General features: G+C 39.8%; 2 protein-coding genes across 2 annotated transcripts in view; one reads left to right on the top strand and one right to left on the bottom strand.

The window, feature by feature from the left end:
* Positions 1–4607, bottom strand: part of lamc1 (laminin, gamma 1) — a 67129-nt gene extending 62522 nt beyond the window's left edge. Inside the window, exon 1 of the mRNA XM_053329477.1 lies at positions 4035–4607. Within this exon, the coding sequence (XP_053185452.1) occupies positions 4035–4407 (373 nt within the window). The 5' untranslated portion in view covers positions 4408–4607. The remainder of the gene's footprint in view (positions 1–4034) is intronic.
* Positions 4608–8512: 3905 nt separating this feature from the next.
* Positions 8513–12461, top strand: LOC128368682 (immunoglobulin kappa light chain-like). The gene is made up of 6 exons (XM_053329543.1): positions 8513–8569; positions 8662–8987; positions 9190–9229; positions 10651–10959; positions 11092–11166; positions 12089–12461. Exons 1-6 carry the CDS (start codon positions 8527–8529, stop codon positions 12235–12237), a joined length of 942 nt encoding a protein of 313 aa, XP_053185518.1. The 5' UTR covers positions 8513–8526; the 3' UTR covers positions 12238–12461.
* The last annotated feature ends 2818 nt before the right edge of the window (positions 12462–15279 follow it).

Below are 15279 nucleotides of genomic sequence, written 5' to 3'. Positions count from 1 at the left end.
GTTTCCTGGGATTAAAAGTGCGAGCAACACGCCATCAATCTGAACTCTGAACTTCATATTTATTTAATGTGGGCAAAAAATACCTGCAACTCTCATCTGTGTGTATGAAACAACCCTCTTATCACTGATAGTAAACTCTTAAAAGTTTCCATCTGCTTTGAAACAATGTTCAGGTCACATGACTAAAACCTCAGAGCTTCTTTGAATTGTAAGGATATTTTTTCATTTAGTCGTAAAGCTGCTCGCTGAGGTTTGATGTAAAGCAGCAGAGCTTATATTACAAGTTCTTTCAGGAAGATTCAGTGTTGTGAGATGTGACAGGAAGTTACAGAGCTCAGTAGAATGAAACATGAACACTGTCTTTACTGTAGTACAGTTTGGATGTACATATATAATAATATATCACTACTTTTACTGTAATACTGCATACTACATCACTCATAGTACTGCAGTACTTTTACTGTAATACTGCATACTACATCACTCATAATACTGCAGTACTTTTACTGTAATACTGCATACTACATCACTCATAATACTGCAGTACTTTTACTGTAATACTGCATACTACATCACTATAATACTGCAGTACTTTTACTGTAATACTGCATACTACATCACTATAATACTGCAGTACTTTTACTGTAATACTGCATACTACATCACTCATAATACTGCAGTACTTTTACTGTAATACTGCATACTACATCACTATAATACTGCAGTACTTTTACTGTAATACTGCATACTACATCACTATAATACTGCAGTACTTTTACTGTAATACTGCATACTACATCACTATAATACTGCAGTACTTTTACTGTAATACTGCATACTACATCACTATAATACTGCAGTACTTTTACTGTAATACTGCATACTACATCACTATAATACTGCAGTACTTTTACTGTAATACTGCATACTACATCACTCATAATACTGCAGTACTTTTACTGTAATACTGCATACTACATCACTATAATACTGCAGTAAAGGAACTGAATACTTCGTCCATCACTGCATCTTCAGATCAAATTTAAAGACTAATGTTTGTTTTAATCATTGTTTAGTTTCAGAGACGGTGTGTGTGTGTGTGTGTGTGTGTGTGTGTGTGTCTGTGTGTGTGTGTGTGTGTGTCTCTGTGTGTGTGTGTGTGTGTGGGTCCTTTCTGTCAAACATCTGCTCGCCAAATAAGAACTAAATATTTAGAAATGACTAAACATGTGAACATCTGAACAGGAAGAAAACTCTTGTATCTCTCAGTGCCTCGTTCAACCAGCAGAAACAAACATTTAGGATGTTTGTTAGGAAATAAAACCGTTTACTCTCCAGAAGCTTTTTGTTACAGACTTTTATTCCTCACTGGTGACCAAACTGTGACACCAGCTGATGTGACTTCACCAGGACTCAGCTGGTGGCAATCATTCACTCACTTCCTGTTTCAGCCTCTGATAACAGCTGTTTGTTTTTTGTTTTTTTTAATAAGAGCAGCAGAGCAGCTTAAACGAGGGCCGCTCTCTCTGCTCCATGTGAGTTTACATACCAACAAAGGCTGAGCTGTTAACGATGGAGAGAACAACAATAAGAACGCAGCCTGCAGCGCTGAGGAGGCGGCGCGTCATTAAAACACATTTCCATTTGAAAACGAGGCGTTGAGTCGACTGCAGCTCTAATCAAAGTTCAGCACCTGAGGCTGCAGAGACAGGCAGCTCAGCTCCAACCAGCAGCATGACTGAACCACTCAGGAATGTCAAGCACTGTTAAAAACAGTAGTGCTGCTGGGAGGGCACAGCGCCTTCAGAAATAGACAGGTATTTTTAAGCTCCAGGAAAACTAAGACGAGAGCGAACAGAGCAGCGGCGACGGCTGGAAGCCTGCAGAGCCGCTAATAACGATGGATTACACCGTTAATTATCATCAACTAACAGACTGATTGTTTTCTGGCTCTGAGCTGATGACTCCACATGTCCAAAAACACAAAGATCCAGTTTACGATGATCCAAGACTAACAAGACAAACAATAAACTAATCACTTAAACATATGGAGTCATCTTAAAGCTGTAATTAACTCAAGGCCCTCTTACTGGTTTTCAGCCACATCTCATGGCCTTCATCAGCAGGTACATAATGAACTCAGGTCACATGATGACAATTTTCTTTTTAAACCTGTAAAAGTCATGTTTTCAAGAGAGAGAGAGAGACATGACTACTGAGCCAACTCTGAGGACAACCAAGAGATGTGACTGAAAGCTCTGGAAAGAAACTGGTAAGTGAACCTTTACATGGCTGTAAACCTCCAGCAGGATTCTACCTGAGCTCTCTGTCACCAACCAAACTCTGAGCAAACATCTTAATATTTAAAACTGACAGATTTCACGTTTTATTTTCTCGTTAAACTCTTCAATTAAACGACTGGAAACTTTACTAAATGTTTCTCTAGTAGTAAATATACAGATTTGATTTTATTCCAGGTTGCTTTTCTGACAGTTTCAGGTTGTTTTGGTCTGAAAGTAACAGAATTAAACTTGGAAACTCAACATGTGTGTAACCTGTTTATGTCAAAAGGTCAGGAACGAACTTTCATGCTCTACTTATTCTTTGAAAACAAGACGGCTCAACTTTCATGTGCACCAACCTGTAAGAGCTTCATCTTTCATTTATACTGACAAACTGATTCCTGAAGACCAGCTGTCCTTTCAGAGGACGCCTCATTCAGTCCTGCCCCCCCCCCCAACACACACACACACACACACACACACACTACTGAATCCACAGTCGCTGTGATGCGTTTACAGACTGACAGGACACCAGGCTGCTAACTTCACACCTCTGCTGGCAGTCGGAGAAGTTTGTCAAACAAACACTGAAATCACAAAGTGGACGTGATGGAGGAGACAGTCAGGTTCAGAAAATAGCTGCCACCCCCACCATCACACACACACACACACACACACACACACACACACACACACACACACACACACACACACACACACTTCACCCCCAACAATGAAAACTATGTCCAAAATCCCCCCTTCATCCCTTCATTCCCAAGATCTCCAAGTCACATCCCACATTTCCAGCTCAAGCTTCTCTTTCAGCTTGTTTTCTATGATGTGAGTAGAAACAGTGCAGCATCAGAGTCACACCAGTCTCCATAGAGAACTCCCCCATTTTAAAGTTTTCCCCTCTGGTTAGCAGTGCTGCTCTCATCATGTGACACCACTTCAGACCTTCTTTGAGTTGTGAGGACTTGCTCTAGGATTCGGCACACACACACACACACACACACACACACACACACACACACACACACACACACAGACTTCACCACACAGCTCTTTGTCTGCTTTTTAGAGCTGCTTCTCTCTGCAGGCTGAGGTGAACTTTAACATGAAGCCACTGATCGGCACACCTGCTCTTACAAGTGGGAACTTTACATAAGAAAGTGTGTTTGTGATTATGTGATGTAAGCTGAATAAAAGAGGGAATGTTCTCATTGGTCCAGGTCGTTGTTATCTCTGGGCAAACTGATTAGAAAGCAAAGTGGACTGTTATATGTCTGTCCAAGTGGCTTCATCAGTCTTACACATATAACAAGTCCAGCTGCTTTCTATTCAATTTAAGATCAGATCAATCAATCTTTATTTGTATATCGCCAAATCACAGCAAAGTTATCTCAAGGCACTTTACACATAGAGCAGGTTCTAAACCGAACTCTTGTTCAGAGTTTAACTTTAAAGAGACCCAACATTCCTTTATTAATCCCACAATGGGGACATTTGCATTATCACAGCAGCAAGTGGACAGTAGAATAGAAAATAAGAGCCGCAATAAGAAAAAGAATACAGAACAATAATAGTGAAGAGTTACCCTAACCCTAACCCTAATTTGCCCAGAGATAAGCCGAATAAAAGAGAGATATGTGGTTGTGTTTATTCTTAGACTTTAATTTCAGAGAGGGTTGGTGTGGCGGCTCTGTTGCACGCACAGTGGACTGGATGTGAGGGTTTGGGTTCGGGTCTTACCGAGGTGCAGGGTGAGGTTGATGGAGTTGGGGTACTGGATGCCCGCCAGCATGGTCTGGCTCTGCCACCAGGTGGTGTCCTGCTGGTTGTTGTAGTCGGTCAGGTACACGGCGCTGTGGTGGTTCCGGGGGTCCCGGGCGTCGCAGATGTGGCAGGACTTGGTGACCCCGGTGGCGCCGGTCTGCACGCAGTATTCCTCCGGTGGAGACCCGCAGGTGTTGGTCGCCACCACGGTCACGTTAAAAGCCGCGTTCACAAACTCCGGCATGCAGCGCTGCGCTCGGTTCTGCTCGTCCACGCACTCATCCATGGCCGCGAGGACGCACACCGCCGCCCAGCTCCAAACCACCAGAGCTCGGATCAAACTTCGCATTTTTTTAGTCCTTCTGCGTCCTTCCCTCTGAAGCACTTAACTCCGACACAAACTGCTCACACAACTTTTCCCAAAGTTTGCGCTTAGCGACAGATTCCTGAGGAGTGCAGAGGAAACATGCGTCCACAGCTTCAGTCCCGGGTCTGCTGCTCAGAGTCGGTGTGAAGCTCGGTGTGAAGCTCGGTGAGAAGCTCGGGCCTCAGCTCTTTGTGTCCGCCGCCATGCACAAAACTCCAGCAGGAAAAGACGAGATTCCAGACTACACCCAGTGCGCTACTGCGCAGGTCTGGAGCGCAGAGGACAGTCCGGCCACTTCCGTGTCAACTAGAGACAAAAGTGCAGAGAAAACTCTACAAAGTTAAAAACACTCCAACCAGAGAAGAGTTTAGGATCAAACCTTCAGTGGGAATCAGCTCATAATGAGAAATGAAATATATAACATAATAAAAGTTAAAACCTGCTGCTAAATGACTCATTTTACTGGATAAAGTTAATTACAAGAAAGAATATTAATATATAGTAGAGTTTAGTTTAATATAGTAGAGTTTAGTTTAGTATAGGATAACTAACCAATTAATCCTTTTTAATTGATTATCTCTTAAAAGTAAAAGTCCTTAAATGTTAAAATTGATCAAATAACTTTAAAACCATCCTGTCATTTATACTTTAACCACGACCATGAATATTAATTGACGTCTTTTACACAGTTTTACTTTATATAAAACTGTGATCTGCTGAATTTGTACCTTAATTGACAAATTAAAGTTTTTTTTTTAAGGTACAAATAATGTAAAATGTTATTTTATTATTTTAAAAGAGATTTTCAAGGGAAAGGTAGCCAATTGAAAAATCCCTTAAAGTGATATAATCCATTAATTTAGTCCAAATCTGAAGGAAACCAATGAAATCAGCTGAATATATCTCAACTAAAATGCCTTTACCTTCAATTTTACATCTACAATCCTTTAAAAAGACTCAAAATGACCCAAAATGACTTTTCTCTCTCAGAAACAATGTCACTGTCACTTTAAGAGGATAATGGGTTAATCAATACATTTTAATTGATTCTTAAATGTTAAAATTGACCAAATAACATGAAAACCAGCTAGTTAATACATTTTTAAAGGATTTAACTGCTCTAGAAGCCTTTATGCAGAAAGCTTATTAAATATCCCTCATTATTATAATAATAGTAATATAATCAATTAATGTAACAAATGGAGCTAAAATCCCTTAACCTTAATAACACCTTAATCATATATGCCTTAAAATGTCCTTAAGGTGGAAGTGAAAGGTGTTTAAGGAGTTTTAAAGGAATCTGTAGTTTTCAATCTCCCTCTCTCTCTCTCTCTCTCTCTCTCTCTCTCTCTCTCTCTCTCTCTCTCTCTCTCTCTCTCTCTCTCTCTCTCTCACTTAATTTTATTTTTCTTCGGGAACTTTGGAACTGATTTAAATGAAACAACATCAGAGGAGATAAAAAGTGTTTGCTCATTAACACACAGTTCAGCTCTGATTAGATCCTCAGCAACACACACACACACACACACACACACACACACACACACACACACACACACAGAGCAGCCGCAGGTCAAAGGTCAATGGCTGAAATCAAAAGTAAACTGAGGTGACAAACAGACAGAACAATGGAAATCTATCATTTCTTTCATTAAAAGCTGTTTCATCATTTTAATGGGAAAGTTTGGTCGTTCATGTGTTTCCCCTCAATCAACACTGTGGTTCTATTTAAATTTATAACAGGGGTTTGAGGACTTTATTAGACTATTAAAAAAAAACCCCAAAAGGAGTGTAAATATAAACATTAAAAACAGCTGTTCTGGTTCGTCGTGTTGAATTAAAACTCATTGAGGACTGTGAGATGCAGCAGAAAGCTGTGAAAAAAGCAAGTAAGTGGACATTCAGTTGACGGCTCATTCTTCACTTAAAGAGACAGCAGTGGTTGAAATCATCTCCGTTTAGTTGCTGTTCTGGAGCTTTCAGTCGTACGATCGATGACATTTCCACGTTTTAAGAATTTCAGAGTTAAGGTTCATTTTTGGAAAGAGCGTTAAAAAGTGTTACGATGTGACTGAAAGCTCCAGTACGGCGACTAAATGGAGTCTGTGGTGAGATTATTTTTGGGGGGGAATTTGATGATTTTATGGCATGAAGACGAGTTGACGCTTTGATGATTATAAACTTTGGATGTTTTAAGGTTAATTCTGAAACTTCACAACGTAAAGCTGTAAACAAACAACGTTCAAGCCACAATGTAGAAAACTTAAAACTTACACAAGATTTAACAGTTAACAGATAATTGAATAAAAGGTGAAATTTTGGTCACATGATCACAAACTGCACTGAGGAGCTCTGGGGGCCCCTGAGGGTCGGGTGGCCCATAAGGGTCTGGTGGCCCTTGAAGGTCTGGTGGCTCCTGAGGGTCTGGAGGCCACTGAGGGTTTGAGGGCCCCTGAGAGTCTAAAGGTGCCTAAGAGTCTGGTGGCCCCTGAAGGTCTGGGGGCCCACATTCCCCTGCTGGTGATCCAAAACACAGTCAGAACTGGTTTGTAGTTTCACACAAATCATCTGTTAGAAAGTGTTAAATATGTGACAGACAGACGGCGCCCCCTGCTGGTCAGAAATCACACAGCACAGACAGGAAACACAAACACTTTTAATGGCTCTCATGATAAATCCATGCTCTGGATGTATTATAAGAGCTCTTATAATACATCCATGCTGCTTCTTCCTCCTCTGTGTTTAACAGCATCCTTGGTGTTGCATTACTGTCATCTGCTGGTCAGCTCCAACAGTGTCCAGCTCTCAGTACTTCAGAACCCACCCTGGTACTCCATCAGGTCCGGTGGCCTTGTTGGGGTTGATGTGCTGCAGGGTCCATCTCACATCGTGGGGGCTCAGTGCCAACACCGGTGGTGTCAGGCTTATCCAGAGTTGCTGCTCATCCTGAAAGAAAAGAGATGATTTAACATATTATATGGCTTAATTAATAACCAACATTTAAAAGAAAAGTTCACATAAAGTTGACTTCATAATAGCCTAATCATATATATACACATATATATAGTCAACTTAATACTACATATATATATATTCATACATAGCCCTATATAGTCAAGTACATAGTCAACTTACCTACATTTAAAATAAGGTCTAAAAAAATCAACTAAGACATGTTTAGTGGATGCATGTCTCAGCATATAATTACGCTGAGACATGCATTGATTAAGGTCCAATCTATAACGGCTAATAAAATCTGTTACTTTTGCTTTTAATTCCTATAAATCCCCACAAAAGCATAGACGTTTAATAAAGTATTTCACACTGGTACTCAGTATCAGCCGATACCTAGAGAGACTAGTAGTAGTAGAAGCAATGTGTTGTTGCAGCCACCAGAGGGCAGCAGTGTGAAGGTTTTATTACTGACAGCAGCAGCACACAGCAGATAGAGGTAATGTAATATAAAGTGTAGAATGAGATGTAAACTATAGGTTTAAAGTGTCATAAAATGTCTCAGCAACATTAATAATATTTAATATAATGTTTAGAATATATTATAAATATTATATAATAAAAAGAGGCAGAGTTACTTTTGGTTTTGCTCCTGGAAACAGCTGAACATGTAGACTGCTGCTGGTTGTACTTGGTACGAAACGTTTATTCAATAATCATGAATAAATATTCAGTTATTTGCAAACTGGTGGAATTTTCTCTGGTTGTAGATTTTGTAATACCAGAATTACAATTTAATATTATTATTACACCAATTACAATATTAGATTTAAAACAAATGAAATAGAAACATAAGAGATAAAAATGAATCTGACAAACATATTATTATTGTTATTGAGAATATTGAAACCTGTCAGATGATGAAGGAAATTGAATGAACTGATTGATCTAAATTAAATAAATAATCATAAAACCACACAGCAGCAGCAGCAGCCTTATGTGTCTGCTGCAGGGGCTGATGGGAGGTTTGAGGACCTGTTAGAAACCACGTGGCCCTCGTCTGATCTCACAGCTCGTCCTTGTTTGGCCTCAGCTGCATCAGAGCGCCACTTCTCCCCAGATTCACCAGAGGAAACACCACTGCACAAAATGCTTTTCCTCCCAGCTGCTGCTCTGTGCTGTCTGTGTTCAGGTGAGTGTTTCCAGCCAATCAGGAGCCCACAAACTCAACCTTTAACAAACACTGTCACACTGACCTTTATCTGTGTGTCTGTTTCTCTACAGCGCTGGTTGCCATGGCAGCACAGCTGATTCAGGAGGATTTAACATTGACCAGGAGAGCTGGTGAAAAAGTTTCCTTCAGCTGTCAAGGAACTGATCAGTGTGGCAATACTGAAAAACCATATGTATTATGGTTACAGAAGAAAGACACAGAAACATTCAAACCGATTCTTTTTATGAACAGGATTACTGGTAAATTATATAAAGGTTACAATCACCCTCAGGAAAATGATTTCTCAGCTGTAAATAAACAGAAAGGCTGGGAGTTGCAGATCCAGACAGTTAAACTCTCACATTCAGCCACCTACTACTGTAACTGTGTGAAAGCTGTTTCCCACAGTGAGAAATGAATCCTGCAGCCTGTACAAAAACCTCCAGCAGTCAAACAGTGTTAGTGATAGGAAGAGAGCAGTAAACCACAGCCCAGGTTCACATATTTCACCTGGATTTATTTATTGTTTCACCTCAGCTGACACATTCAGCAGCAGAGAGGTTTTTGTATGACGCTTTTTCACTGTGTCAGGAGGAAAGTGGTACGGCATCTTTGGCCGTGGCACTAAACTGTTTGTAGGTAAGTCTAAACTTTCATTTTCCTTCAGTTGTTTTATTGAACAAGTTGAAAATGTGTTTGTAGTTTTAGTTTCTGCTGCTTCAGGCTTTACATGTTAGTTTTTTCATATTTAGTAGAGAATTCTTTCTGCAGCCATTCTTACATAAAACTAATCAATAACTCCTGAAAAGAGCTTCAAATCTCACTGCACACCACAAGTTATTCTTTATTTATGCATCACATCAAAGTTTGTTTCCAGCCAAAAAGTCTGATATCAGTAATGTTACAAATAAACAGGATTTAATCATCTCAGTGATTCAGCAGCAGCTCCTGTTAGTTAAAAACAAGATGATATATGATGTGAAACATCATTTAATAAATGTTCCTAAATGTCATTTTAGAAGCAAATAGTCAGAAATATATTGTGTGTTAAATATACACTATATATTTGTAAATGGTAAAATGTATCTCATGATAATTGTGTTTTTATGATGATAAATATGTTTATTAGTAGAAAATATATTAATGCATGAAGGTAAAAAGAGATGAATATGTTATTATGATAAATATAATTATTGATAAAATGTATAATTGTATCTGAATTCACATTTAATATAAATGAAATGAACGTGATGTCAAATAATGTTAAAATATTTTAGAAAATATAAATTTACATAACAAAATATATCATGTTTTATATTTGATCTGATATATGTGAACATGTTGTAATTGTGTTTTATATAAAAGCTGAAACTATTTAAAAAGTAGTTAAAAGTATTGATGTATTGTGTGTCTGATTAGAGTAAAGTATATGGTGGTAAATATACTTCATATAAAACACTATAATCATTTATAAATGTAATATGAATATAATATATTTGAACCAAGTAATAAAACTATAGTTTTAATTTAACAAAGACAAATGTCATCATATTATATTATGTTACATTATATTATATTTGACATTTCTATACATGTTGAGGTGATTGTGTTTTATATAAAACCTAAAACTGTTTTATGAAATAAATGAAATTATTGATATATTGATTCTCTTTAAACTTAATAATCAATATGGTGGTAAATATATTTGATATAAAACATTATAATCATGAACAAATGTATTTTCTATGAGGCTGTTATGTCATGATATATGTTCAGTTTGACACATTTTATGATATTAGTAATGAATGTAGTTAAATATTGATAAAGAGTGGCACATTGTGTTTGAATCTTTCTATATGACATATGATGAGCTTCCATGATGCTTTAGTCTGATATGATTATTGATCCAGTGTCCAGTAGATGATGTTTGTGGTGTATTGATGAGTAGTTTAGTGATCATGTAGTTTCCAGGATCAGACTGAATGCAGTGCAGTGCTGTAAGCTGCTGTTGACTGTGTGAATGTGTGTCTGTGCTGCTTGTTGCTGCTGTCAAACTTCAGATGAGCAGGTAATGAAGCCCGTGGTGAGCGTGTACCCAGCAGCATCCAGAGCCCACCTGGAGGGGAAGAGCTCCCTGCTGTGTCTGGCCTCAGCCATGTCTCCTCCTCTGGTCCAGTTCTCCTGGAAAAGACAGAAGAAGAACGGCCCGCTGGAGAATCTGACCTCTGCTGAGTTTGAGCAGCTGGAGCTCAGAGAGTCGGGACGCAGCGCCTCCATCCTGCTGCTCCATCAGCAAGAGGACAGCACATATAATTACCGCTGCGACGTCAAGCACGAGTGGGGCACAGTGGAGGCCCAAACAGAACAAGGTAATGAAGGCTTGGTGACTGTGTTCAGCAGTGATTCAGCTTCATCTGGAGACGCTGTCAGAGAGAGCAGAGGAGCAGAGCGCTGACATTTCTCACTGCAACTCCAAACATTTGACTGCTTTTCTGTTTCAGAGGTTCCAGCTGCAGCAGCCTCCTGTCCTCCAGAGAGAGAGCCAGCAGACCTGCCAGCTCTGCAGCAAGCTGACTGTAAGATCACCTGCTGCCTCTCTGCATGCTCTGACAGCTCCAATGTCCTGCTGCAGTTAGGGCTGCATATCAGTCTGTTCACTTTCTGCTCATCATTGAAGGATTTAAACATACACTCCCTGATTCTGTTAGAGTGTCCCACAGCACAACAAGTGCTGAGAGAGCTTTCACTGCACAGGCTGACTAATAATACCTTTTGGGGGAGCGACACTACATTTTAGGCTTTGCGGGTGATATAACAAGTTTAGGGAGTCTATCTTAAAGCTGCACTAATCAATAGTTTTATATTAAGACAGAATCTAATGACTAAATGAGCTTTTTAGCCTCTTTTAGCTGCTAGTTGTGGTTTTGTGGCACATTTCCTGTCTGGTTCAGTCTCAGTGTTTCCAGCAGCAGCAGTAGCAGCAGTTTTCTGATAAAGCCACTGTACACTACCTGCCCAGCAGCAAACAGCACACACACCATTATATGTCAGAGATGACTTTGTTAGCTTGTTGTGGAGTTCTTCTGCTCCCAAGTGCTAAAAACTTCACATCTATAGTAACCTGTGTGTTTTTAAACAGTGTTTGGACTTTGCTTTTTATCCTTGACTGATTTTAATTGTTATAAATTGTAGTTTGAAGTTAAAAACATGAAATCAAATCCTGTTGAGGGCCCCTAAAAAGCTGGGTCCAGCTCTGACTTGTTGTATTTAATAAGGGCCTTTGAGCTGTCAGTCAAACTGTAGTGGACCCCTGTCTTCATGTAAAGCTGCTCGTCCCGTGTGGAAAAGTCCAAGTTATAGTGAAGAAAATGTGATGATATTGTGATGAAATGTCCACAGTTGAACAGACCTGTGTGTGTGTGTGTGTGTGTGTGTGTGTGTGTGTGTGTGTGTGTGTGTGTGTGTGTGTGTGTGTGTGTGTGTGTGTGTGTGTGTCAGTGCTCTTCCAGTCTCAGTGCAGGGTGCTGCTGCTCTGTGTGCTGTACACAGTGCTGATAGTGAAGAGTCTGGTGTACTGCTGTGGACTCTCTCTGCTGATGATCCTCAGAAACAAGGGACCGTCCACCAACTGCACACATGCTGACTGACTGTTTCCTGCTCGCCTTTTCTCACCATCACATCTCATCAATTCATCTCATTCATCACTTTGATCAGTCTTCATAAATGTCACTTATGACGTGTTGTGCTTGTTTTTACATTTTCTCTCTTCATGCACAAGTTAGATACAGTTGTGCTAAATATATAAATACATATATACTCATATATATTTACAAATCAAATCTTAACAGTTACTTTTTTAGCTTTGGTTTGTTTTGTTTCCAACTATAAACTTTGATTTGTATTGTAGGAAATATAAAAATAAATGTATAAAAATATAACTCAGTTTTTTAGTATTTTTCAAACCTTTATTGTGTTTATTGTTTTGTGTGTAATGAATTCTGCAAAGTTAGATTTGTCTTTTTAATTCATAACTGTGATATTTTCAATAAACTGTAACATCGTTTTATTTGGTTTTGTTGGTTTTTCTTCTAAATTTGTGTCTCTGAATTGATTTTGATGCAAAATGCCCCCAAAATATAGAGATTTGCAAATAAAGTCTCAACATTTAATTAATATATAATTTTATATTAAATTAACTAGAGTCTTATGATTCTCTACTTCATTTACAATATAGAGTTACTTCTAAATATATAATGAAAAAAAGAAGAATTAAATAACATTTAAATTTTGTAAATTTCTATTCTTTAATTTTTTTTCAACTGATCATTTTAAATGTTTTTAATCCTGCAACACATTATATAATTGTCATTTTAAAGTAGATAATCTCTATAATCTATTTATGTATAAATAAGTAAAGACAAGCTAATATAAACATATATATAAGTGTCATTTGGCCGATTCTTGCACTATTTTATCTCTTGTGAGTACAAATACAACTTTCTTTGAACATTCCTTAAGATGCATATTAGTTAACCTCTATACAGCTTCTTCAGCACACACACATCTCTGTTATGTAGATAAACACTGCCTAGACTTCTCAAGGCCTCTTTTGCACTAACGTTCCCGTCCTTTGATGCTTCTCTATGGGCATTAGTCAGCAACAATCCTATCTCTCTTTCTGCCGTCGACATGTAAGAAATAATGTAAATAACACACGCATAAGCATAACGAACAAACTGTACATCTGAATTTACATTCCAACATTTCAATAGTGGCTTGATATACTGATTTCACAAACTTCATTAACCTGTGTCTGGGGGCCCATGAGGGTCTGAGGGTCCCTGATAGTCTGGAGGCCCATGAGGGTCTGAGGGCCCCTGAGAGAGTCTGGAGGCCCCTGATGTATGGAGGCCCCCAAGGGTCTCTGGGACCCGAGGGTCTGAGGGCCCCTGAGGTTCTGAGGGCCCTAAGGGTCTGAGGGCCCCTGAGTGTCTTGGGGTCTCTGAGAGTCTGGAGGTCCCTGATGGTCTGGGGGCCCGTGAGAGTCTGGAGACCCCTGAGGGCCTGGGGGCCTCTGAGATCTGTGGGCCCATGAGGTTCTGGGGGTCCCTGAGAGTCTGTGGGCCGCTGAGGTTTTGGAGGCCCCTAAGGGTCTGGGGTCCCCTGAGAGTCTGGAGGACCCTGAGGTTCTGGGGGGCCCTGACAGTCTGTGGGCCCCGAACTAAAAGTTTATATGCAGCCTCAAAAGAAAGTTGAATAATCCCTAAAGTTTCAAACAAAGCTTTGAAACCATCATTGCTGTTGTTCTCACTGCTGCGTGCTCTCTCTTCATATGATTTGAATCTTTCTCACCCTGTTTACATGTTCATGCTGCAGAATTATCAGTCTGCCACAGTACAGACTGTGGGAGCTGAGCAGACTGCAGGAGTTTGAACATCTCTCTTTATTTAATTATGTCAGTTTCTCAGCTCTGAGTTTAGGATTTGAGCTGCTTCTCTCACAGATTAATAACACAAATTAAAACTGAGTTCATACTGAAGTTACTGGAACGATTATTTAAGCAGAGTGGATTGTTGTAACCGTCATTGTGTTATTAAAGTGAAAAACCACAGTGAACAGTGTGGAGGCTGCTGAGCAGAAACCCACACGGCCCATCTGCTGCAGGAAAGGAAGTGTTGATTCGCTGTCAACAATAACCACAGAGAACAGGAAACTTACACAAGATTTAACAGTTAACAGATAATTGAATAAAAGGTGAAATTTTGGTGTAATTTCCTTTATAAATGTAGATTTTGTTTGGTGGTCAGTCAGAAATGTCTTTGTTTGGACTCATAACTTCAGTATTCATAAAATCCTGACCACCAAACCACAAAGGTCCACTTCTAAGTTTTTCTGGTGCTTTCAATCACCTCTCTTGGTCTTCAACAGTTTTCCTCAGTCCCAGTTAGTGGCTCCGTTTTGACTTTAGGGCCCCTCTACAGGACCCAGTCCCTAGATCAGCTGGACTCAGTTTTAACCTCTTTATCATTGCAGCTGATTCTGTGAGCATCTGGGGCCCCTAAGTGTCTGAGAGCCCCTGAGAATCCGAGGACCCTGAGAATCTGGGGGCCCATGATGGTCTGAGGGTCCCTGAGAGTCTAGGGGCCCACATTCCCCTGCTGGTGATCCAAAACACAGTCCGAACTGGTTTGTAGTTTCACACAACTCATCTGTTAGAAAGTGTTAAATATGTGTGCAGACAGACGGCGCCCCCTGCTGGTCAGAAATCACACAGCACAGACAGAAAACACAGGAACACTTTTAATGGCTCTCATGATAAATCCATGCTCTGGATGTATTATAAGAGCTCTTATAATACATCCATGCTGCTTCTTCCTCCTCTGTGTTTAACAGCATCCTTGGTGTATTACTGCCATCTGCTGGTCAGCTCCTACAGTGTCCAGCTCTCTTCAGCAGAAACTTCCCACCGTGTCCAGTCTCACCGCACAAACCTGCTCCTGTCAGTCCTGGGCCCTGTTCCATAAAGCAGGATTACCAAATAAGCCAGGCTTATTTTGTTAGTATGGCTCATTTTCCAGCAAATTCGGTTCCATAAAGTACGCTCAGCATAGTTCAAGTTTAGTTACCAGGGCAACTTATGCTGGCAAACGAACCTGGTCCGGACCAGGCTAATTAGAATTGAATAGAAT

Source organism: Scomber japonicus, chromosome 12 (genome assembly GCF_027409825.1).
Source record: "Scomber japonicus isolate fScoJap1 chromosome 12, fScoJap1.pri, whole genome shotgun sequence".
In the NCBI taxonomy this organism is placed as follows: domain Eukaryota; kingdom Metazoa; phylum Chordata; class Actinopteri; order Scombriformes; family Scombridae; genus Scomber; species Scomber japonicus.
The sequence above is the reverse complement of the archived record's forward strand: the minus strand, read 5'-3'. Positions and strand labels throughout refer to the sequence as shown.

What these genes read in the sequence shown, in the direction of transcription:
- LOC128368682 (XM_053329543.1), top strand. Translation starts at nt 8,527, where the DNA reads ATGCTTTTCCTCCCAGCTGCTGCTCTGTGCTGTCTGTGTTCAG. An exon ending in ACTGTAACTGTGTGAAAGCT is followed by an intron (nt 8,988 to 9,189) that starts GTTTCCCACAGT and finishes TCAGGAGGAAAG; the next exon opens with TGGTACGGCATCTTTGGCCG. An exon ending in GGAGGCCCAAACAGAACAAG is followed by an intron (nt 10,960 to 11,091) that starts GTAATGAAGGCT and finishes TTTCTGTTTCAG; the next exon opens with AGGTTCCAGCTGCAGCAGCC.